This window comes from Plutella xylostella, chromosome Z (assembly GCF_932276165.1).
Source record: "Plutella xylostella chromosome Z, ilPluXylo3.1, whole genome shotgun sequence".
In the NCBI taxonomy this organism is placed as follows: Eukaryota; Metazoa; Arthropoda; class Insecta; order Lepidoptera; family Plutellidae; genus Plutella; species Plutella xylostella.
Window position 1 is genome coordinate 15,492,226 of NC_064012.1, and position 27,319 is coordinate 15,519,544.

At 37.1% G+C, this 27,319-nt stretch overlaps 1 protein-coding gene across 1 annotated transcript in view; it reads right to left on the minus strand.

Moving 5' to 3' along the window:
• LOC105381351 (otoferlin-like) overlaps positions 1-26,605 on the minus strand; it is an 84,583-nt gene extending 57,978 nt beyond the window's left edge. Inside the window, exons 1-4 of the mRNA XM_048632993.1 lie at positions 26,318-26,605; positions 22,657-22,715; positions 21,251-21,439; positions 3,740-4,038 (exon numbers count right to left, since the gene is read on the minus strand). Of these exons, the coding sequence (XP_048488950.1) occupies positions 3,740-4,038; positions 21,251-21,439; positions 22,657-22,715; positions 26,318-26,396 (626 nt within the window). The 5' untranslated portion in view covers positions 26,397-26,605. The remainder of the gene's footprint in view (positions 1-3,739; positions 4,039-21,250; positions 21,440-22,656; positions 22,716-26,317) is intronic.
• Between the last annotated feature and the right edge of the window lie 714 nt (positions 26,606-27,319).

Genomic DNA, 27,319 nt, shown 5'->3' on the forward strand with positions numbered 1-27,319 from the left:
CCACAGAGGTAGATTCAAGAAGTTAAACCTAATGACTTAATGAGAACTATTGAATGAAGTGAAAAATCTTCTAACAAAATATTTTAAAATAAGACCTTACTTAGAAATTGATATGTTATTTCCCGAGAAGTTTCTTTTGCACTGACACTCCATCTTGTTCGTTGTATTGTTTTTCAAAGGGCATGGCGTAATAATATTATTTTCAATGACGGATGTCAAAAAACAACCTCGGTAGAAATAGTAACCATGGCAACCTCAAAACCAAAAAGTTTGGTTGTTTGAGGTTGTTTGAAATCACAGAGACATAGACAACAAATTTCAATGAATATGACAGAATATTGAGTGAAGTGTGAGGGAAATGAGTGAATGATACACATAATGCTGGATTTATGAATGGTCTGTTAGATTTTCGTCGTGGGACTCAACCAGCTAACAAGGGTAATAATCCTTAAACGCGTCGTCAGCAAATCCGCTATTGAGACTGTAACTAACAGAATCATGAGAAACCAGGTCTAAGTGCGGTTAAATGAGCGTTCTCAATCAGCGGTATTTATTGATTCCAGTTTAGCTTTTTTGAAATAAAAGTAGGTTGTTGAAGGTTGAACGAATTTGACGAAATATCCGAATATTTCACTAAAAGTGCAGCCATACATATATGACTTCACCGATTCTGTATTATTTAATCCCTTAACACCAGAAATGGTAGAAAGAGCTTAGCTTATATTTCTCACTTAAATAAATCTACCTAACCATGAACTACTTAAGTCCTTAACATCAACAAAGTAAACCATTGCAGAGCTGCATTCCATACTCAAGTTCATCATACTATTACAATATCATTGATGGCTCGGCATAAGAAAACAAATTACATACCTACTTCCCCCATAACAAAACACTGTCCTCGACCTTCCTCTTCCAGCTACCTCTTTTTCCTGAAGCCCCGCATTTAACCCAACAAATTGAATTGAAAGCAGAAGTTTTGTCGCACCGCGTGCAACCTCATACATATTTGTTTTGATCAACAGTTGGAAAACATTCCCCGACTCGACAAATACACAGAGTTGGCGGCTCTCCGCTCTTACATCAGCGGGCGTTTTTAGCATTCACTATACCGTGAAATGGGGTGAATGGGGATGGTTTTCAACTTTGAGTGCCAATTTCTAATGAATTTTGTACTAACAACTTTTAGTTTACCATATTAAAAGTTTAGTCTTGACCTGTATTTTATGAAAATGCATACGAAAATCTTTGATGGTCAGCCAATTTTATGTAAATTTATAAAATATATGATGTCCCTATTCATACATGTATAGGGGTTAATCGGGACGGTATTGAGAACAATAGAGAAATATAGTCATGGTTGTCACAACCCCTAAATATTTTTTTTCAGTAATATGTAGTAAAATGTACACTATACCTCTACATATTTCATTGCTTTCCTAGTTAAAACTTTAAAATCAGTTTTTGTAAAATTAGGTATATATTTTAAAAAAATACCTGCAAAAAGTACCTAAATGTCCCTAAACATCGAACTAGAAAAAAGTTTTTTTCTACTTGGATGTTCCTAAGTATAAAAATTTATTAACACACTATTATGTAATAAAGAAATAATTTTATTGTATAAGTACAGATACTTACTGGCGATATAGGTAAGTGACAACCCTATCAGTCCCTATCCCTATCCGTGCTTTAGTGTCCCTTTTCATACAACTACGTCCCTAGTTTATGGGACTCTTGTCCCAATTCACCTTACAGTCGTCCCAATGATATCCTGTAGGCGTCTCTATTACCCCCATTTTTAGAGAAATTTACCAGGTCTTATTAATTTTCAATTTAAACTAAAATTAATAAATAAAATCGCAGTAACTTATTTAAATTGGATAGAAAACAAAATTACTTTTCTAATTTAGTACGATTTATCCAATAAAAATAACATTTAACGTCTCTTTTTCCAAAGTTTCTGAGGAACAAAATTTCGACCTTGTGAATGGCGAACTTCAGATGTATTTTTTTCTCACTTGTAACCATCTTCACGTCAAAAAAGTGTTACTATCAACAAAAATCAATTTTCTACTTTAAAAATCATAAAAAATCTGACCATTATCATTTAATTTTATAGTAGATTTTCTGCTTCAATTTCGTTCATCGATAATATCCCTATTGACCCCTGAATTCCTATTCACCCCGTTTTACGGTACTTGTTTGCGCGGAAAAAGAGGATGTTATTTTGAGATTTACCGACTGTATCCACACACTTGTTAAGGTTTATAAATGAGGTTTACCCCTATATGGTTTGTGTTCCATGATGGAATTACTGAGTATGTTAGTAGTATTGCTATATGCATATTGTTATGTACCATGTTATTATGGCCATAAGTACATGATTTTCATCGGATTTCCTTATACATTGACAGATTTGATATTCAATAACATAAGTATATCTTTTTCACAAAGTCTTCCCCAGAATTATTTACCCTTCTTCACAGCTATGGTGAGAACAAGCTTTTTTCATTGTAAATATTGTAATAACAATAAACTGGTTTGTTCACTAACTTTGCAAAAATATTAAAGTGAAGCTCATATAACTTTAAACTTTCATAGTTTGATGGAACATTTTTATTAAGGCACTTTATGATGCAAAAGTTTTTTAATCTAAACTTAGAGTCTCACACACGTGTTTTATTTTCTATTCTGATCTAAAATGTCTATGAACTAACGTTGACAACGTTTAGTAGTTTAAAGGCGGCAGTAGTTAGCGTGCAACACCTTCGGGATTGTATAATTACCCGATTTACACGTAATATCTCCAAACAAATACTAAAAAGTCGTATGTGTGCCTTGATACTAGCAGTCACTGTCAGGTAACTCAAATTAATAGTACAATGGCATGAACTCAAGCTATATGTATACATAAAGTAAGTATGTGTAATTGTGTACAAGCCATAACATTGTTGACATAAAGATTTACCGCAGAGCATAAATATATTTAATGATAACATTTAAAAGGCGGTTTGCGTCCTACCTCGGTGATATTACGGAAGACTTTTACAAATATCATTTAATCTGAGAGAGATAGACTGTATTTATTATGGCCGTAGAAATAGGTGCTTACCTGGCTACATACTACACACACAACCACATTTATGTAATATTAAAATATCTGGAAGAGTATTAGGTACTGACACTGCGTGTTAAGGGTAGGTTTACATAGTAAGCCGAAAGGAGTTGATTCACTATCAGGAGTATCAGGGTGTCATTCTTATCAAAATTCGAAGAACCAAACTTATTCAGGTGAGAACGACACGGGCAGAGTCACTCTCTTTCAGCTTATTGTACTACTTTTGCAATAACGTGATTGAGATTCAGTGCATTGTATTAACCATTATACTGATGTCGATTCTGAAGGCACAAATTCTAATTTTACAGCTTTCAAACTATACTCACGATCAAAGAAACCGTTCCAGTTACAAAATTATGACACAAAACTTCTCTAAATGTTTTAAACATTGAACAAAATATTTACGATAGTAGTTAGTAATATTTTATTAAATATCTCAGAAGGCTGGAGTAGTTTAGTTAGTGCTTTTCTCACTGGAACTTTATCATTTCCCGTGGGGGTATGTATAATTTTTGCCAAACAAAAAATAGATTTACAGAAACACTAATCAAACACAAAATATAACCATAGTATTTGCGCCTTCAAAATCGTCATCAAAATGTATGTCAAATCAAAACTCACCGCAGCAGCCTCTTCCCAGCAATCTTGAGCTTGCGGGCCCTAGACTCATCGCCGCTCTCAATATCCACCACCCACTCCTTGCCGCGCTCACTCTGCATGGTCCTCTCCACGCTGGCGATGTTCCTCTCGATATCCTCAAGGGTATTCTCCTCATCTTCAGAGGGGGCCGAGCCGGAGCTGCGGCCCGACGTGTGCACTGAGACTCGGGACCCCTCGAGCGAGTGGCGCGAGATGACGTCATCAGGCATCATGATCTCGACTGATGGGGACACGTAGATGACGTCCATGTCCACGAATACCTGGGGGGATAAATGAGGTTTTAAAAAAGAAAAAGATGCTGAATATTTTTTTATAATATTACGGGAAGATATCGGAAAGCCAACCAGAGGTGAGCTTTGAGAGATTCCTATGTGCAGCAGTGGACTGCTATAGGCTGATAATGATGATGATGGATTGATGGTATGAGGCAGAAGTATTGTTATGGTAGCGTGGCCTAGAACTTTTTTTTACGTGGTGGCGTAGAAATAATATTTATTGGATTGACTAAGACCACAAAACGCACAAAACGATACATTCTAATGAAATGTAACAACTAGCTAGAATTTTAGGAGATTTTTAGACTTTAACAAAAAGATAGACTCTTTGGCTTGCATTTATTTTAAAACACCTGCAACTTATTTTATTATACATCTGGAAGAAAGACTTGTGCCACTGGTATGCTTCACATTTTATGGCGAATTCGGAAGACTCTAAACTGGGTGTGGACAGAGTCAGGTTGCGGTGAAATATACGGAGGTTGTGTGGAAAAACTTTACGATTACTTACACGAAAGAAGACGAAAGAGTAGAGTTTACTGGGCCATGCCGGGTGCCGAGAGGGTTACTCTATATAGAACGAGAGCTGTTGTGCAATCGGCACGTTGTATATGTCGCAGGCATCTGGTTTAATCTCCTGTTTGATTGAACCGCTAGCCCGTTCATTGGATGACGCTGCTTAGTTGTATGACTAGGCCGAACGTTGATTGCACAAGCGTCACAAAACGTCCAACTAGTTAGCTGACTTAAAATCAGTCAGGTGGTGAACAAAACAAATATGGCGTCTAACAGCTAACAGCTGACACACAAAGCACCTATATTGTTAGTTTTTTGCAAATAAATTAGCTTTAAAGTGCGTTATTTGTGTTAAAATAGTGTGACAACATGGATTTACCTATTATTACGCCGCGGGCGGATAGTTTCAAAGAAAAAATTGTGGCGAAACTGGATAATTATGAACAACAATATGAAGGTACGTTTATTGTTATTGTTTAGTTAATTTGTGAGATAAGGTCATGTTCACCATAACCAGACATTACAAAGTTGCTATAATAGTATAGCTGGGATATGTATGGGATATATATCCCATTTAACGACTTCGCTGAATGACGTTCAGTCAAGACGTCGAACGTTACAATCAACGACTTGACGAGTTGTCCTTTAGTCATACAACTGAATAGCGCCATCCAATGAACGGGCTAGTGGTTCAATAAAACAGGAGATTTAACCAGATGCCTGCGACATATACAACGAGATAAAGTCGTGGCTCACGAAGCAGCGGTCCAAAACCGAATTTTTCGTCATAAAGAGTAACCCCCTTGTCTGCTCACTATACTGTACTGTACATTGTAAGAATCATTACGGTCACGAAATTGCACCTGAATTCTCTAGAAATTCTTATCGTGCCTCATGTCCTGAATATAAATTTTAGGATATTTACTATGCTGAGGCAATATACATTATCATGTTTGTAATGTTTTGAAATTTAATAAATGTGAAAACCACAAAACGGCCGGTTGATATTTTCAAGTTGATATGATAAGGGTCACGCAAAAGCGGTAACGAAACGAGGAGCATTACTTAATCTCTTATTAAATAATAATAAAAATAATACAAACTAAATCAGTTTCATTACTCTAGTAAGTACAGAAAAAAATAGGCTTAAATTTTTGGCTACGAGAACGCTGCTACGCGCTACGCGGCTCGTAGCAATTACAAACATGGCGTAGCGCTACGGCCGCTACGAGTTTCGTAGGCCTATCGGGAGGAGAGGAGTTTATTTATTCCGTTATTCGCCAATGAGAAAGGATAATTAGTAATTACAGTGCAGAGATTTGATTTGACGAAATAAAGCTAATGCTCTTTTTTAACTCCTTTCCAGCCGAATGTCACAGATTTAAACATATTTAGTTTGGGGGTCAAATGAAAATGTTATTATAAATATGAAATGCAATCACATAATGAAAAGCATATTATTATAATGGATTTGAATTATAGGTTATTATTTGTTTTAAATGTTATTTTATCATGTCCGTACCCACACAAAATTATAAATCAACGTCTGTTTTCCCTCCGCTCAGTGGTGTAAATATAGATACACGCTGTATAAGCGACGGTTATACCTCGATGTGTGTTTGTTAGTATGAATAAATAAGCGAAACGTTAGCTAAGCTTGCGGCTGGGTACATATTTACCTGCTTTATATATTCTACCTGGCTTCATTTGTATGAAGGCCTAACTATTTACATAATATATGAATTTGAGGTCAGTTTGGCTGTAATTTTACATAATATTTACCACACGTGTAAATAGATGTGTGCCTTTTGATAGATTTTATGTTAACACGCTATGCATATTTTGTACCTAGAAGTATGTACCTATACAGTCCATAGAACAACGCGGACTAATGATACAGTCGGATGACTAATCATCTGCTGACAGTATAGAAGGCAACCAAGAGACAATATATCTTAAAACGTTAGTTAAATAATACGGTATTTCTCGCGCCTTATTACGGTTTACAGGGTGTTTTAACCGACTTCAAAAAAAGGAGGAGGTTCTCAATTCGACGGGATCTTTTCTTTTTTTATGTATGTTCACCGATTACTCCGCCGTTTATGAACCGATTTTGAAAATTATTTTTTTGTTGTATTGGGTTGAGCTCCCAAGTGGTCCCATTTTTTATCAGAATTTTATCTCACCCCCAAGGGTGGTTAAAGGTGTAAAAACAGGGTATGAATTTCCATTTTGGGCACATATTAACCGATTCTAATGAAATTAAGAACGTAAATATAGTTCTTATAACAAAAAAATATGATGGTAACCTTGAGCTGATCTGATGATGGAAACGGAAGGCAGTCAGGGGAACTCCTCAACGGTATATAGCAACTACTTCGTGTTTAGGCTTGAATGATTTGTATTGATTAGTAGGACTTTTTGGTATCATTTTCACCTTACTTTTGATTGAAAATTATTGCAAATAAACTAAAAACTATAAAATAAAATAATAATTAAAAAACCGACTTCAAAAAACCACTAAAATGTAAGAAATAATTTAAGGTTACATTTTAGTGGTTTTTTGCAGTCGGTTTTTTTTTAATTATTATTTTTCAATTGGTTTAATTAGCTGAAAGAAGGTGACTTAGCTTGAAATTCTGGAGCAGTTGTTCTTAGCACTAGTAAAAATCCACGTGACCAAAAAAGTAGATAGTGGAAAAGATATTTAAAATAATCCCGTGAGTCCGGTCTTGTCGGGCAGCATCTATAACACTAATGAAGACTGATGATGCTACATAAAAAGATATACATGTACGTATACGTAATATTGTTGAGACTAGCAATAAACACACTAAGAAATTACTAGAGATAGCGCGGACGCGAGGTTGTTGCTCTTATAAGTGCCACTTAATTGGAGAGGGCTGTACCTCGTCTTAGAAGGCAAAGTGGCCCTCCAATAATGAATTTACCTAGATAGCACTTACCGAAGAAGATTTTTTTTAAACAGTGGTATTTACGAAAGCCTTATTTCTTCTAAACAGAGGGTTAAAGCTGTTATAATGTGTAATTCGCTAATTACATAAAGATAAATTGTTTCTATCATGTTAGTTATCTAGAGTGTATGTTCCCCTGAGGCCTCAAGAAACAGGGCAAATTAAAAGAGTAGGCGGTGATTTGATCAAGAGCCGAGTCTCTGACTGTAGAAAAAAACAGTGGGAACCAAAAATTACCCTACTTACATAATATTGTATTGACTTTAGTAGCTACAACAAACTCTGTGCCTACAGAAAATTTTGAAGATATTAAGAACCATTATTACTGACTGAAAACCTGAGTAGCTATATAATTATTTAAAAGTACATTTCTGTGTTTCATTATACTTACTCACGGCCAAAGGACGCCAACAAGCCTTTTGTCCAAAGTAAACATAAATATTAATACATATTCGTTATGTACCCGACTTCTGTGGACCAGAAAATGCCCGCAAAGTTTGTATTGTATTTTTAAAGACTGCGATCTAAAACCCGGTCCTCATTCATAACAGTCTGTAAAAATATAAAAGCCAACCATGAAAATTTTTGGGTTCATGAATTATACCAAAGAGTTAATTTAGGAAAGAAGTTTCAAAGTCATTCCAGTTGTCTAAAAGCATTCTTAACTTATGTTTCCGATTATTTCATCTATTGTATCGACTGTACTATAGATTATTTTGACGCAATAGCAAATAATTAAACATATGTATAAACAAATTTTACGTAATAAGGCACTGGACAGGGGTAAACGGCAATATCTTGTGTGGGAGGCTAAGACACAATTTGGAAAGCTGCAACAGCGGAAATAAGTAAGTTCTACATTTACCATCATTATGAATTTCTTTCTCTTTAAAAATACGATAAATACACTGGCAAGCGATAAACAATTGCCCTTAAATTGCCTACACGAAATGGCCACAATGTTGTAACACATTGATTTTAATATTTGAACATTTAATTTAAAATTTACGTTTAAGCTGGTAAAATTAAATTTAATTTAAAGTTGGTTAAATGTACTTTGATATTGCAGTAGGCGTCATTAAGCTAGCTTTTTCCGTTTAGGAGTAATTTGGTGCTATTTTCACTGGAACTTTTTCATTGCTGATGAGTGTACGTACGGTCAGGTGCAAAGAAACCTGACCCCCCTCTCATAGTAACAATGCTTCTGAGGGGGGTCAGGTTTTTCTGCCCCTTACTGTACCTATGTACTTTATATCCAGTTAATCAGTGGCTGAACTCCTCTAGAAACTCACTTTAGTCACATGGTTTATTATGACGCAATCTTTATTCATAATATGCCCTGCGTGCCGTGTCTCATACCATATGAATATAAATTGAAAACCGTCAAACAGATTTTCTTGTCAAGTTTCAAATATTTATGCAGAGCAAGGTAAATACATTATACTCAAAAAATAATATGAAGTATGAAAATATGTAATGCAGCTAGATACAGTCAGAGTTACGAGATCTGTATAAATATAAACATTTGTAGGTAACTTAAAATTTAATAAAACTCTAAGGGCCTGTTCCACAATGTCTGGTTAGTGGCTACCTGTCGGATAAAATACATACTGTCACTGTCTAAAAAATAATGACAGAGAGTGACAGCATGTATTTTATCCGACAGGTAGCCACTAACCAGACATTGTGGAACAGGCCCTAAATCTAAAAACTGAATAACCCCCCACCCCCCCCCCCTCTCCAACAACAGAACTCCAGAAATACCGCCCTTCATACCTACCGAACTATCTTTTTAAAACTTCTTAATTTTCAACACCAAAATGGCCTCAAATGCACCATAGAGACGTATTATTCTAAACTCCTTTGTTCGTGACATTGGCCGACGTTTTGAGGCGTCGTTGCCCCATTTCCCAACTTATATAAGGTAACGGGTCCATATTCCGAGGTAAATAACAACATTTGAAAGTAAGTAAGAAAAATAAGCATTTGTAACCATCAATATTGATGTGAAATATTGTCTTCTGTAAGAATATACGTTAAATTTTATATTTCTTAACACAGATTCATTGATAACACATTAATTATACTTAAAAAAATATAATTTATTACACATGTCGATTTGCCCTTATACCGAGGTAGGATTAGGCAGCGTTCCCACTACGCCGGACCGGCAGATCTGCCGCGCCGGTAAATCTGCCGGAAGAGCTAGTGGCTGTACAATTTATATGAAGCTATTCACATTATCCCGGGTCCGGCATTTTTGCCGAGCCCGGCATTTCTACCGAACGTTTTGTCACTACGAATCTCCGGTAGAACGACCGGGCCCGGAGTAATGTGAACGAGTTTGTGCCGGTATCTGTCCCCCGCTCGCCCCGCTCGTGCTCCCCTCGCCCCCGCGCGCAGGTCCAAATTCAACTGAAGACTGTCTGAATTTCTTCCGGGATCCGATGTAATGTGAACACTCTGTCCGGTGTCCGGTTTTCGGCAGATCTGCCGGTCCGGCGTAGTGGGAACGCTGCCTTATGGTTTCTTCCATATACCTACCGAGGTAGCCTGTTCCATATTCCGAGTTAGTCCTGTCAGTGGCTCCATGAGTGTGGCCATGAACATAAGGAAATTACAATCTAAAATATCGATATACTTTTTTAACCCTAAAGTACTCCAAATAAATTTAATTATTCTAAATAGTAGTTGAAAATAATGAAAAGAATTAAATACTCTCCATTTATATTGGTTTTCGTGATAATTTCTATTATTTATGTAACATTTTCATAATTCATTATTGCAACTGGTAACATTGGCTAGAAAAAATATTCATAATGCTTCTATGATGTTCTATGGACTTTTCCAAGAGATTAAAAAAAAAATAGAGTAGAGATGGGGTAAATTGATGAAATAGTGACAGTAATCGAATATAATCGATTATTGAACTCGAATGATTTAAACATTTTTTACTATAGTTTTTATCTAAGTAAGGTCTAAAATTTTTCCAGGATATTTTATGTTCTTACTTAAATGTTTAAAAGTTGATGATACGTAATAAAAGTAGATGTGTAAGGGATGAGGAAAAGTATCGAATACATACAAAAGCCAAATACCTTATCAGTACTAATTTCCGATGAGTACCTAATGTATTTACCATAAACGAATATGATTATAATAAAAGTATCTACCCAGGAATCGATCCAGCATCGATTATTTTTTCATTCAAGCATAGGTCGGAAGCAAGGAACATTGCACTAGGTACATCTCTATGGCGCATGCGCGCTGGACTGGAGGCGCGCCGGCCGCCGGCGCCATGTTCAATTTTCCGCCGAAAAGTTTGCCGCTATTCTTTGAAAGTATTTTTGTTAAGTCTTTACATTAGAAAACAAACATCTTTTATTAAATTATTATGTTTGTATTTGCAATATGCAATTGGAAAATCGATAAGGTAAGCTTGTGTGCGAATTATTTTAGGAAATTACGTAAAATGGAAATATTTTTATGTTTTTATCAGTAATTTGGCATCAGTTTAGTTACTAACCTAGGTTTTTGTTCTAGCGTTTTCGTTTCTAAACTCACTAAGTTTTGTGAAAATGGGTACCAACTTATAAGGATAAGCTTAATTCTGTCAACTATCCATACAATTTACCTACTTACTTTATTTTTCAGTGACAACAACAAGAAAATGAAAAAATCAACCAGACCCCTAAACCAAACATGAAATGCAGTATACAGGACATTCATTTATCTGGGAATTCTGGGATAACAATATTACAACGGCCATCAGACCTCGAAGTAGAAGGATAATGGAAATAAAATACAGAAATGAAATTAGGCAATTGTGTATATAAGTGTTATAAAAACTCCACGGTCGTGTGTGTTATTTTATTCACCCAAATAAAGTTTTACGTCTACAAATTTCTTTCTTTCTTCTTTTATAAAGAGTAATAAGTAGGTAGTATCTAGTAGTAGTTTCGTAAAGTCAGGCATATCTATCCACACCCCTTTTATATTTAGGAAGAAAGTCGCTAATTCATCTTGATTTTATGGTTTGATGACGGCATCGGATGACACTGCGAAGGTGTGATGTAGTCATATTCCGATTTCCGAGGTACCTACCTATGTAAAATGTCATACTCCATATTAGGGGTTCAGCAAGTATTTTAATAATCCATATTCCGAGTTATCAAATTATCGATTTAGAAACAACATAGATTTGTTACTCAAATCATACATAAAAGCCAGCTATCTTGATCTCACTGAGGAGCAACTTAATAAGCTTGAGCGTCTTCAAAATTACTGCATACGATTCATATTTGGCTTAAGAAAATATGATCATGTATCTGTATTCCGACAAAAACTCAAGTGGCTCCCAATTCGCCTTCGACGGAATACTCACATACTTTCACTACTTTATTCGGTACTGTTCAATCCTTGTTCCCCAACATACCTTAAGGAGCGTTTTGAGTTGAGATGCTCTACACATAGCCGCTCACTACGTTCATCTCATAACCTTCGCCTTCATGTTCCATCTTGCACAACTGTGTTTTATGAGGGCTCATTCACATTTCAGGCTGTTAAATTATGGAACGATCTGCCCATTGAAATCAGACTCGCACCCTCTCTACCATCCTTCAAAAACAAGCTCCGACAGCACTACTTAAATTTATCTTATCCTGATTAGAATGCACCAGCAATTATTTATTTATTTATTTTTAATAATATTTATGTATTATTATTATAAAATATATAGGTATATATTTATTATTAACTATGTAGGTTTTATATATTATTATATGTAGGTATTTTACATATCGTTTATACTTTATATTAATGTAGTTTATAAATATCTCTTATTTTCACACGCTACCCTTTTTCATTATTTCTATGTCCTTTCAATTTGGTTGTCTGGAAGAGATTACTTTTAGTAATAAGGCCGCCGATTGTGCTATTTATTTTCTGTTCATGTTTGTAATACTGTTTCTTTTTGTGTGCAATAAAGAGTATTTTATCTTTATCTTATAAAATATTGGTAAAATTATGTATCACTTACGTTAATAGCGATGAAATAACACTGTTTTTTATCATTTCAAGTATACATACTAAGTTAAGGTTTTCTATGTAACCATGATTTTTGGGTCAACAATTATCGTGTCATATTAAGATTCCTAGAGGATATTTTGTACCGCCGAATTAGGTTATAAGCTTGTCACGTTCATCATTATTATTATGTAATCAAGCATATACTTCAAATGTTATTATTTGTAAAGTTATAAGCTAAAAATCATGACATAGTATTTTTCCTTATACCGAGGGTAACTCGGAGTTAGGAACAACGTATAAAAATCAGGCCCTTATACCGAGGTATTTTGTTTTTGAGTTTAAAGGGGTTAAATTAGTTTAAAAAGAGTTAAAATTTAAATTTAATGTAAGTATAAGAATATAATAAACTAAATATAAACTATTTACAAAGTTGAACGTCGTATAAATATTAAAAAACACAATTATTAAATATGGCTGGCCTTACGTAAGCCGGGTCGCGTTTGTATGAAAAACATGGCGGCGTCGCCCTCACGGCACATTACATGAGTTTTTAGTAATTATAGGCAATTTTAAACATATTTACTACATCAAGTAGTTTCAGTTAAAGATAATGAACGATTAAATGTAATTTTAGAGTATCCAAACCTATTAAAATGAGTAATAATCATGAAAATAAATATAACTCGAAATAAGGACGCCATTTTGAATACCGCGATATATGGACCCGTTACCTTAGGTCACATCTGCCCCCTCACGGCGGGAGGTTCGGCGCCGGCCAAACGCGCGGTTTTCTTTGGTGTGGAACGAGCTTTACTTCTTACAAGTGCTCAACGCACTTAAGTTTAACGCCCATGTCAATTATAACAAGCTGGCTCGTAAATGTTGCCATGAAAGCGTTGGTCGTGGGAATTTCATTGTACTTAATAAGTACATTTTGTTGTATTTCGACGGTATAATGTAATGGTTGTGCTTGGAATGGGTCCCGATTGCTGTCTCGGCAGCAATCTTGAAGCCTATTCGGCCTTCAGGCAGCTTGAAAACATCTGACAGTCGGGTTGCCCACTTACCCGACAACTTTCTCAAAACAAGCTTGCTCGTGTTGTGGTCCCCAACACGCACTAGGCCAGCAGCGCGGTGGACTAGGCCTAAACGCTACCTTCATTAGAAGACAACCCGTGCCCCAGCAGGGAAAACGAGATGGGCTGTGATGATGATGTAATCAAATACCACTCGTAAGGCCAAAGTAGAAAATCACAAACAAACTTTGAGCATTCGCAATCTTTTTAACAGAAAACACAACAAAATAACACTTTCAGCTCTAGGAGCTCCAACTGTGAGATTATAGAAAACACATACATAACTTGTATGGATCTGACAATCATTGCAAATGCATGTAGTACGGTATCCGTTCTTTACAAAACCGCCGCGCGCCCCCACTCGCGCTTGCCAAGTGTGGGGAGCCGCCTTATCATCATTAAAATTCAGAACTGTTGCCCCGGTTTTAGTTAGCAGGTTTGTTCAAACTCTCTCAGAGACGGAGCTAACTATAGGAATGCGGAAACCACAGTTAACTTTTCGCTTAGATGGAAATAGTTTTGTTTATGGAAGAAACTGGACCAAGCATAAAACAACATAGTTTATAAAGTACCTATATAACTATATATTCCTAGGAGAATGTTTAGATCCCATTAGCAATCAGCGTTGATACATGTCAGCATCGGGATTCGAAACCGCGTCTGTACGTGAGAAGCAAGTGCTTACCCGACTGAGCTACCACCGCTCCGACAGTACCTATTATTACCGGGTTAGTAAGTAGCAGACATAATTCACCTGTATGTCTTGGTGGAAATTAACGTTTTTTAAAGTATGGTGTAACATTCGTTAACCTTAACAGTCTGTCAAATAATATAACAGGGTGTTAATGATCTAAGAGTGTCGTGAAACTAGGCCTTATACTTTGAGACACGAATTAAGTACTAACGAAACTCTTGTAGCAACAGGGTTTTACCGTAAATACTACAGCAACCTAGAATGCCTATTATTCTGGCCCAAAACAACTATGTACTTCTTACAAGCCACGTCACAAATCTTTCTCGAATTCGGTTTTTATCTTTAGTTAGGTTATTTATTTTAATTTAACTTTATGTACTTACTTATAATGAAAACATAAATATTACTGAATCATTTCGTAACAATAACTCAGTTATAATTAGGTCACGTCCCGGTTAGACGAGGACTGTAAGTCTCCAAAATTAAGGATCTATCACAGAGGTAGTCCAAGGCGCTACTAAGCTCGGGGATTTTAGGTTTCGTTCCCGTTGGAATAAATATTTAATGGAATTTTCAACCTGTAGGCAATATACACGTATAGAACAAATATAACAATATTATATCACGTACTCTTACGGTGAAGGAAAACATTGTGAGTAAACCTGTGCAACCAGATTTAGCACATCAAAATGTGTGAACCCACCAACCCACAGTGCATCAGCGCTGTGGGAAATGGTCCAAGCTAAGGAACGCATTGAGGTGATATATATGCACAAAGGTTCCATTCGAGAGTGCCAGGTGCTAGTACTAATCTCCCCCACAGAGAATAGTTAGAATAGAATAGAATAGAGCTCCACCACATAGAATACAATGGTGCACCACCTGACATCGTGCCCCGCGTGCCATACTGACATAATTTCTATTTACACCTAAAACATAGAAGTTTTAAAATCGCCGTAAAAAGTAAATATCACTTTGAGCTGGTAGGATGTGGCAAATTTTCCGGTGCATCCGGGAAAAATGCTAACGATTTCTATTTATAAACGCACTTTAAAGTTAAAAGCAATCGGTCAACGTATCTAAAAGCACTTTGGGGCCATACATTATTCTGATGGAGTGGTTTCCGGCTGATGACAACACCAAAACATTTCTCACGTGTAACTAGAGTACTCGTAATATGCTAATGAACAAAAAACACTTTCACACTGAAATCCAATTATTTTCCCAGTATTTTAATTTTGAAGCGTGGCATGTGGCACACCCGTTAAGTAAAGCTTGGTTTTTTACTATGCTGTATGTACGAGTTAGTGTATGTCGTAGGAATAATTTGAAAAATAGATTTTCGCGAAAAATACTAGAGATTTAGCAAAATTCTCGCTTTGGCACTCTTCTTACTCGCACCATTATTAAGTATGTTGAAAATAATCACCATTGTCTGTTCCTCTCCAAACTCTAGTTATGAAATCATCCTACGACATAATATATTATAAAAAAATAACATTTGATTTACATTATTATATCAAGACTTGTAGGTACTTTACTTTGAACATTTTTATGATATTTTGACGTTGTAATGTTTTCATTTTTCACCGGCCGGGTATTTATGAATTTCGCGTTAGAGTTAAGTCATTATGTCCCAGGAATTTATCAAATATTCAAATGGAAAATTTCAATGAAAATTTACGTGCTTATCCCACGCCGTAATGGCGGAAGGTTGCTATTTTATATTTTTAAATGAATTAGGCACACCGAAACACGGAGCAGCTTTAGCACCGTAATTAATCGCTATTTACCCGACAACCAGTGAAAATGGGTTATATTGTCCCGATTCTTTTCATTGATTTGCTTTCGGGAAGATCATTATTAATAAAAACTTTTTTTGTTAGAGGTAAGATTCGTCTAGAAAGCGCCAACAAATTGGGAAAAGAAACAATATTTTCCTAACCGTGGTTGGGTTGGTTATGTTGCTGTATATTCGTATTGAAAACTAATACACAAATTCCAAAAAAATAAGTCTTCTCTTTTTCGGTTGGGATTAAAGAACAATATATCAAAATAAAACGCGGACCCCTAGCCCTTAGGTCTCATACTTGCCAAGTTTATGAAATTGGGCGACCCTTTTATGTTTATGATTAAAATTCTGTCCCAACTAAGAGGCTCTCACGATGACTAATACTCATAAACAGAGTTCAAGGGCTTATTTTAAATTACGGGCAGAAAATTAACTGGTTTGTTACGCTTTATTTATGCTTTGATAATAATAAATTATAATATTTTATGAACTACTAGATATACAAATAAAAAAACAAATCTAATATATAATTTTTCGTTTATTTACTGTCACGTCGAGATAATCGTTTTAAATTCAACCTAATCACAACCATGGCACATGGCTCTAATAAAAGTCAAGTATTCCAACCGAACTAATTCAAAATTGGAGGTAACTTGGAAAGTGGGGTGCTATTTGCCGTGTGTTTGGCACGGACCCTCCATTTAGTTCGTAGTATTGTTTAGAATTTTTTTTAATGCGATGATAAATTGTTTGCAGTCTGAATAAAAAATTAAATGCCTAGGTGTAGATAAGTTTGAATGTGAAATAAAACTTAAAATATTTATATTTAAAGATATTTTAGTACTTAAGTCCACCCTACATAAATCACTCAAACTCAATTTCCAAACAAATCAAGTAAGTAATCCCTCCTTACAATTTATATTTGTAGCAAATATTTCTAGCTGAAAATCCAGAAAAGACAAGATGGGACAGCTTATGAAATATTCCCTTTGAAACACGAAATCTGGCATTGAGACTGAGACTTAGGCCAAAAAAGTATTTAAATCCTGGATACAAATATGTACAGGATGACCATCGAACAGTTACTGTTTAAATATGAGATAACCTCTAGTGCTTATTCGCTGTCAGTACAGCAAGCATAGGATTCGATACTATTTTCGAATCTATACGAAGGGTCACTTTTACCAAACGCTAAACGTATTTAAATGAAATTTTAAATACATGTTGTACTAACTGACAGACGTATGACAGGCTACTAAATACGTTTAGCGTTTGGTGAAATTCCACCTAACATATGGAAAAAACAAATGTCGCTTTTGGAACTAACTTTGCCTTACATTTTGACAGTGACAGTTGACGATACGCAACGTTAACGGAGGTTCGAAACTTGTGCTCGCGACTCAGGTTCCAAGGGTTAACTATAATGTGGCAAGTTACTTGGCGACCCTCCTTGCGGGGTGAAAGAAGTGGCGGGGGCGAGGTAGCACGACATGCTACACACGTAGAAAAGTGTGCCCGGATTAATCTCGCGATAGCTTGTAACTATTTCTGACGTAAGTAAAATTTTATTCTATGAGTGTTCCCGTAAATGTCATATTTAGCTTAAAATTTATAGTTTGACAGCATTAAAATTTGGATGTTTACCTTCAGAATATCTACCAATTTGAATTTATGTAAAAGTGTTTTATTTTATAAATCAATTTCCATGTCACTTTCATGTTCACTCTCTGTTTGAACTTGTTCATCGTCGTCGTCATCCTCATCTTCATCATCGTTTTCATTTACTTCAATTATAAATCTAAGACAAAAACCAAAAAAACATTATACCTACTTTGAAGTATAATGTACTAGAGTACGCCAGTCATATTAGTTCAGTGTACACCTATAATACCTATTTTATGTTTAATTTACATTAAATTATAAATAAACAATAACATACCTGTCCAATACATCGTCAAATACTCTATCAGATTTATAATATTCGTCTTAATTTTTTATGACATGTTCGTCACAATTTCTCCACTTTTCAGGCGAATAATTAGAGAAAAGCAACTCTAAGTCTTTTATCTCTTTATCTAAGTTAGAGTCAATCGACGTTCTTGCGAGCTCGCCTTTCACGTACCGCCACACAAGTTCAATAAGTAGATTTAATTCCGGGTGGTATGGGGGTAGGCGAAGCACGATATGACCATTTTCTTTCAAAATTTCATCAATTTTGTAATTTTTGTCTGTGTTTTGCTCATTAATTACTTTCATTAAATCACATAAATTTTGGTTGCTTTCCTAGTTACAAGAACTGACAACTGACGCACTGTCATATGGACTCTTCGACTTTGTTGTTTACTTTTTCGTATCTGACTGCGCAGTACCAACCTTTAGCCGCGTAGCATGACTGATCCGGTACGCTGTTCTACAAGAAGCCCCTATATTGAGACATTATACGATTTGTTGTTTTTAACGTTATTTTGTTGACGAATTATAGATACCTAATAATAATATAATGATAATATTAAAAAGGCCTCAACACTCATCCTAAGACTAATGGTCTCAGGATCAATGATCTCATGTGGGTCGCACTCAAATTATGACAGACTATATAAGACATGTGGCCGCCTCGGCTGCGCGGCCGAGACTGCCGTAACAATGACATGCAGTGCACGCGTTGCCCTTCACCGCTACCCCTCCCGCTACCCGCTGTCGTCTTGGGTACCTCGTCCCCTCCGCGTCTTTCACCCCGCAAGGAGGGTCGCCAAGCAACTTGCTAATCTATAGTGGTAGATTTACTCAAGATTAAAAAAAAAGATAAAAGGGTAACCTTTAAAACATTGTTTAGACGTCTTGCGAACTGTATTCAAAAATATTAAAGTGTTTATAATAATGATAAAATCAACATATCCCAACAATGTAAATCAGAATAATAAAAGCCGTAGCTAACAAAAAATACATGTTTTTTTCTCATGAATAATACATGAATTTCTTGGATAAAACATTGTACATGTATCCAGGGTCGTTTAGAGACGTTCTATCGGCCGGTAAAGGCAATCCGTCTCAATAACATTCACTGAGCCCACAAATTATTCATCGAGTAATTCCAACGAATGGCGCCTCTGTTACCTGCCCTATTTTAGTTCTAAATAAATTACCTGGCAATTCGTAAAGGCCTGCGTTAGTCCCACTGTTTACAGTGTAACTTTTTGTACTCAAGGTCAAGATACCCCAGGAGTGTCTGAGACCTGAGAGGAGGTCGATAATATTAATTATCATAAACAAGATGTCTGTGCCAGCCCTGTGTCGTATTTTATTTACCTGTGGGACTTCGGATGGGTATTATACTGTGGTATTAAGTATCTCTCACTGGAAACTCGACGAGCGACCAGCTACAGGCGTAAACGCGGCAATATCTGCTGTGGAACGGCACTTGTTCTTCAAATTACTTTATTATACGTCGAGGAACCGCTGGGGATCGTCTTGTGTACGTATTGGATGTGTTCGGAACATGCTGAAATATATTTTGTATCTGCTTGCCGACCGGTTTAGATATTGTTCAATGTTCGTGTTACAGTGGTGTTTGATTAGTTCCGTGTGATGAAAAAGATCTTTATGTCCACCAATGATACCACAAGAGCTGGAGTTATAGTGTAATTGATGATGACGTTATCTTATACTGAAGTATTACAGGTTTTACAAGGATGATGGAATTTTAAAATTGATACTGCAAAGAGTAGAGTCACCGTCAGCTCACACGGCCATTTGCAGTAAATTCTGAGCCAAAGCCACAGTCATGGGAACAAAATAAAATGAGAAGTACCTACATGGTGATGTGGTGATAGTTGATCGAGTATGGGTCATGTTTTTCTAGTCGAATACCTAACCTACATAGTTTTTAAATGTCAAAGTATCTAGGTAGGTAGTATCGAATAAATGTAGCAAAATAAATTTTGCAACAATTTTTTTTTTGTATTTATTCATGTAGAATCATTGAAGACAGTAGCAATGGAATTCAGTTATTTATCCTAATATATATTGTCGTCAACTATCTCTGTAAAATATTTTTCCTCAGCCACTCTCAAGTCTGTAAAGTCAACACGTTTCCGTTCTTCTATGTCCTATTGCCCGGGACCTAGAAGCTTAGAATGTTAGTGTCACCTAACTTAGTACTCCGACATAAGTTGAGAATGTGGAACTAAACTTAGTACTTGTGTACGAGCGAGAGTGGCTGTTTTGATAACACTATAAGTAATTATATGGCCCAGTTTCTCACTTGACTAAATTTATCTAATAATGAAATTAGATCCTTTAACGACAACAGCTACGCCAATCACTGCGCTGTATTCCATACTCAAGTTATATTTAACTTGACGTTCTCAGGATGTTCTCAGGTGTGAAACTGACATTATCTCTGTGTATTATTATATACTGTAACTTACCTACTCTACACCCAGCCAGTGGGTGGCAATTAGTGTAATTGTATTGGAATATACCAAGAAATTTCTCTAACGAGGAAAGTAGGAGGTAAAGATCGGCCAGAATCTTTTTAGAAATAATTTGATGTCACAGTGTGATTCAGTGTAAGTATACACAATATACATGTATGTATGTATCCGCTTCGATCAGTTTTTTTATGCCTTTATATCTTATAGCTGTTCCCGCAAGCTTCGCTTCGCCTTAAAAAGTTTTTCTGCGGGGATTCCGGGATAAAAAATAGTCTACGTTCTTTCCCAGACAGACAGACAGACACAGTTACTTTCGCATTTATAATATTAGGTAGAATGGATATGGAAAATGTTGAACGTTAACAGATCACGTATGTGTATACCTCTACAACGAACAGCTAACAAATCATTCAATTGGTGCTATAGAACAACAAGAACTCGGGTGTTTTTAGTGTGGTGTGGCGTATGGCTAATAGAGAAATACATACACATAAAGACATATAATGGAGGATGTACCGCGCTTTTTAATTGTAGGTACTTATGAGACAAACCTGTATATTTGAAGACGTAGACAGCTTGATACTTAAAACCAATTTGGCACGAACGACAGCTTAGCAGCACCTACACCACACCCAATGACAGCCAAACCTGCATATCCATAAAAAAAACAAAAGTACACTCACCGGCACGGCCCGGTTGCGCTCATCCACCAGCGTGTCAGTGACTGACAGCTGCCCCTCGCTGACCAGCAGCTGCAGACCGAGGGTGTACACCCCGAGCATCCTCGGGGAGCCCCAGCGGACGCGGGTCAGCAGCTGAAGAGTCAGCACCTCTCCAGGACCCACGGGCCTGGAGACCATCCATTCGAAGCGCTGCGGAGAGGAGGGGGGTTTAGCAGTGAACTAATATTACTAACGTATAGAAACGACACCGCGAACTTGACAGTTGCGCTATGCTTTGTTGCCGCTCGGCAACAATACATTCATGCTGTCACTGGAATCTACATCCGAGTCAGCGTTTCTTCATTCGTTTTCGGGAATCTAGGACTTGGTAGCGCGCTCCGCACTGCTTCACGTGGAGGTTCAGATGTTTGTTCGCGGTGTCTGTTCTAGTACGCTAGTACATAATACTTCAATGGGTTTTAGGCTTTGCATGAGAGTCGAGGCGGCGGCGACAAAGAGGCTCGCCTGTATGTTTATTATTTAAGTCTCTCCTCCACCCAAAGGTTGCCTGAAGAGGTCGATTTTAGCGATAAGGCCGCCTATTGCGTTGTATCCACTTTATTATAAATTGTTAGTTGTGTCCTGTTAAGTCAATAAAGTAGTATTCTATTCTATTCTATGTTTTCTATATGCGAGCCTAGGTCGACGGTTGCTGAAGAAGTCCAGGCAAAGTCGCGGTGCAGGCAAGGCGATATATGACATTGTAAATGAGACATAATTCCCTGATCTGCGCCTTAAAGCTAATTCGACGCCACTGAGACGCGCGCGGCGACGTCGCCTCGACTCTAGCAGTGGACGGAGTGCCTTAGTTCTTCTTCTTCTTATCGTGACGGTGACACAGGAGCTACATGGGTTGGCCACCGTGGTGAAAGAATTGGCCAGTCGGATTAGCTTTATTCGCTGAGTGTCCAGGACACGACGAATTTACGAGTATAATTTAGGAGCAGATTTTAAGGAGATATTACTTATTAATTAACAATGATTCTGTAAAGTGTATGATAAACTGCGAAATAAAAGATCAAACTAATCGCTTTTTCTAGTAATCCTGTCAGGCTAGATAAAGTACTTGTACCTACTTATTTATACATATTGGCATGAACAATGGACATGAAATATGTCAGTCATGAATTGTGTTAGCGAATTTGGGAAAAACAATTTCTTGTGATGCTTTGTTACAGGAAAACTAAAATGTAGCAACTATTTGTTTGAGTGAGTTTCTTTCGCCATTTCTTCTCCTCAGTGACTGAGCCTTTGTGAAATGGTGGTAGACTCATAATCTTGACAACCAACAAAATATACCTAATTGCAAAATTTTTCATTTAATAAATATAATTATTATCTATTCTATTATCGTAAGTGGTACTGACCTCATGCACGTAGACGATGTCTTCAGAGTCGGAGAGGATGTTGGAGTACTTGGCGGCGCCTGCAACAGAATTACCCAGCGTCAATCATGCTACCCTCAGTGATTTTAATAATGAGAATTAACCTGGGTCAATAACGCAACGTTAAGTAATTACTTATAAACCTTATGAATTTTTAGGGTTCCGTACGGCAAAACGTCAAAAGGGAACACTTATAGGATCACTTTACTGTCCGTTTGTGTTTCTGACTGTCAAGAACCTATCGGAAATCCGTAGGGCCGTAGCGTTATCGAGTTGAAAGTAAAACAAACGGAGTTAAAATAACTAAACATTCTGAACAGCTTTTGTTTATTCTTGACACTGCTCTCACGGGACGTGTCAGTAGCACCTTTCTTCTCCTTTCATACCTAACCTTATTGGCTGGACTGTAAATAGTTTACCAGAAATCGTGTCCTCGCATAAACCCAATTACTTTTATTGGAAGCTCTTACCTTTCTCTTAGCTTGATCGTAAATGGTTTAAAGAAAAGAAAAGATGCAGGTCCTATTTACTCAATAAAAACCTACTTTATTTAGTTAGTACGTACTCAATAGTTATTATTATTACTTGGCCATCATCTTGAGCCAACAGGTCAGTATTCGTTCACTGTTTTACACAGAGAGTATGCTCCTCCTTAAAAGACCTAAAACATACGCGACGTTATCCAGAGTACGTTACAAAAAGTTTTATAAAATTACTGCAAACGGCAGTTGATGTTCGGAAGTCGACGTTTTTAATACAATTTTCCTTTTAAATTTTCGATGTTGAGAACTGGACAGTGGACAATATTAATTGATGGGCAATTAAAATGGCGTGAGCACCGCGTTTTAAAAGCTCGTTTTTTAAACTCTCCTAAGGATAGGCCTGATCTTAGATTCTCATGTCACAAACACAGTTGTGCCACCATTATGAAACCGTAAAACTAGATTAACTGCCAGTTTCTATATCTCTATCTACATATCTATAACTGGTAGTTACTTTCATACGACTTTGACATTTTCTGTCAAAATCGTAGGCAGTTAATCTAGTTTTACGGTTTCATAATGGTGGCACAACTGTGTTTGTGACATGAAAATCTAAGATCAGGCCTAACCTTATGGGAGTCACAACTCCCTTGAGTCATCAACTCTCCAGCCTTCCTCTATCTATACTATAGGATCACATAACAAACTCAATAACAAACTGGCAGAAGTAAAACACATTTTAGTTCAAACAGCCCGTCGCCCTTAAACTTTTGATTGAAAGCGCAATGTCTCTCATATTTACCGACATAAAAGTTTTACGTCCATACCTTACTGTGTTACCTGAGTAAATATAAAAACATAAACAGGGTGCTTCTGCTATATTGTAGGGTTTTGAAAGGTTATTCGACTGTGATCTGTATTCTAAAAAACTCCGAATATTAACCACAAGAATCCCAATGGTAACCGGCCGACTAACGTTTCGCCAAAAACATGATTAATAATTTTATACTTAAACGGATTAAAATGTTAATGGAAGGCAATAACATATTTGCCTACCAAAAATGCTAAACTCCAAGGTTTTTTTTAGTAAAGCTAAATATTTACGTCCTAGGTAAATGCTATTTATTTTATTGGTATATTATACCTACACATCGGAAAATTGAAGACCACAGACACTCTCCCTTAGTCTCCAAAGGTAATAAGGGTAGACACCAAAGAACGGTGAACCTTTTACCTTTGAAGTCGCATTACATCCAAATACGGTACAAACGCTCAGCTAAGATGGATTAGGGTTTGCGCTTACCCATAAATCTATTGGACAACCAGGTAATAGGATAACATAAAACTAAAGGAAATATTGAAGAAAACAGTTGTAAAAATTATGAACCTACGCACAGCAGCTTCAAGACCAATTTCATCAAACTAAGTTAGCTATTAACAATCCGTTACCTGCCTTCGTTTAAGTAATCCCTTACAAAATTCCGACCCTAAATGGTGTAAATTTTTTATATACTTACATGTAATTAAATTTTTAACAGAGTATTTTATGTTTAAGGTCGGCTAAATTCTTATGCGATGTTAAAAATGTACTTCAATATTGCAGACATCATCATTACATTAAGCTAGCCTTTTCCGTTTAGGAGTTATGTGGTGCTTTTCTTACTAGAACTTTTTCATTGCTGGTGAGTGCGTTTTGATATAGCAATCAGAATTCTGATATTTGGTCACAGAGTGTGGTGATATTAAGGCTCATGCATAAATGTCTCCCTATTCCTCAATGGTCGTCAATCTTTGGGTCTTCAATTGGACTAACCAACCCATTTAAGGTAAGCGTCTACCTATCGGTACCGTACGCAACGGATACATCGCATTCAGTATCCCTATGCCGTTTCTCCATACATTTATGACAATCTGCTTGATACGATACGACCGACATCGACAGGTGGACGCTCACCTTTAAAGTCGCTCAGCGTGTTATAGAATTTAAAATCGAATCATCGCATCATAAACCGACATAGCTGTCCAAACTACAGACCGCTGAAGGGCTAGCACAGGGTGCGTTAAAGACGTGACAAAAGTTTTGCATCATCGCGCAGCCTCAAGAGTGGGCGCGATGGAGAACTTTAGCCACGTCTTAATTGCGCCCCGTGCTAGACCTTCTGGACGAGATGTTTCAGGCGACTTGTTACTATTATTATTATTATTTAGACCCCCTTTTTTGTTCGCCGGCCATTTCCCAAAGTCTGAAAACAATTATCTCTCATTTCGTCCCGCCGATGGTAGCGTATAGTGGAAAATCGTGGAAACTAATGGATTTTCCACCAATAAAGTCGTTGAGCGCAATATGGAAGGAGCTAAAGGTAAGCTAAATAATTATATATAAAGCAGGTATCCCTGAAATAACAGGCAAAGGCAGTAACAGTGACTGTAGATCGGTAAAATTATCTGCTGATTTGATTTATAACCGTTTGGATGTACGATTTCGAATGAATACCAAGAGCAGGTAAACGTAGCGTGGCGTGGGACACCGTCCAGTGGACAACGATAAAGACAAAGGAAGAGGACCCAGTGTAGTGCCAAGACTTGGGGGATTCCTGGGTCCAGTATACTGAGATTATTGGCATAACAAAAGCAATATCGAGTGAACGAGATTTGAGCAACCCTGACATCTAGCGTAAACGCTTGTTGAATTAATATGTAACTATGCCTTTATTATTAGGATAACCTCTTGGGCTGGTGTAATCCTTACGGGGTAGGCAGAGGTGCATTAATTTACCCAGTTTTCGCCAATTTCATATTGTTTCCAATGTAATTGGGGCGGGGCGGATGGTGGGGGTAGGTTTCCATTATTAAGGATAAAAAATCCTATGATCTGGGTGCTAAACCTTTCCCGCCGGAATCAAACCTGAGGACTTCGGTGTTTTTAAAACATCCTAAATTAAGCGCATTTACACCGTTGAGTGGCCCTTACACACGCAATAAAAACATTAAAACACACTTTCGTTTTTGAAACTCCGCAAGCATTGGATTCGCAGCGTTAAAATATTCAGTAGCAAAAATATTAATAATAATAATTTCCATCTCAGGGCGCCGCATGCTCCTTACTCCCTTACGGATAGACAAAAGACAATCGCACGTATCAGCAACTCGAGGACACTCACCTCTGAACTCCAACTTGGCGTAGATCTCGCTCTTGCACTTCAGCACCTTGAACCGGTTCAACTTCACGACGAGCGACATGCTCAGAGTCTACCGCGGACACCCGCGCACGCTCACGAAAAAACACTCAGAACTACCCGCAATTTACCAGGAAAATTTGAAACGCAAAAGAAAAAGAACTTTCACCATTGCTGAAACTTTAAGTTTTACGTGTGAGAGGTTAGGTTGAGAGTTGGGAGGCGACCGATGCGTGCGGGTGTCGACTGCCGAGTGACGGGGCTGGAGCTGGCTCGGGGCGGTGGCGCACGCACCCCGCCCCGCACCCCCCCATGGCTCCCTGGTACAGAAGCAACAAGGTTCTAACACAGCCTAGTTTCAGGCCGCAACAGGCTGGCTGGCGTGCCGCAACAGGATAATTCCGGTAAGTAGCCGGTGGCCAGGGCCGCGGCATGGCGTGATTGCGAGGGATCTGTCAAAGGGAAACAGTAGCGTTTGCTAAGTACCTACCTGCAAACTCGAACGAACTTTTGAACAAAAGGTTTTCCGACGGCATGGTTTTATGAGCGGGTGAAATGTACTTAATAATGTTTTCGTTCTGTAGTCGAAATAAGAAGCTTTTTTGTAGGTGGTGTTATGACTTGCAAACATAGAGCAAGAGTATATTCCGATTCTGAGACAAACATGCTGTGTTGCACCTGGAGGGTTACTCCTGCTTTGCAAAAATCTAATAAATAAGCTACCACACATAAGGTTGTGTGATTAACGCATGAGTAGGTACTCAGCCCTTGGATTTTGTTTAGTATTTTATTTCTATCTTTCAGTATAATAATATAGTTAGGATGGATAATTATAAATTAAGAGCTTATTCTTAATTTATAATTATCCATAATTAAATAACTTACATACTTTAATATAAACGTAATGTACCTATGCCGTAGATATTATGTCGGTTTACAAACGCCACCTAAAACATTTCAGGTGAAGAGTCGTAAAAACTGAGACCA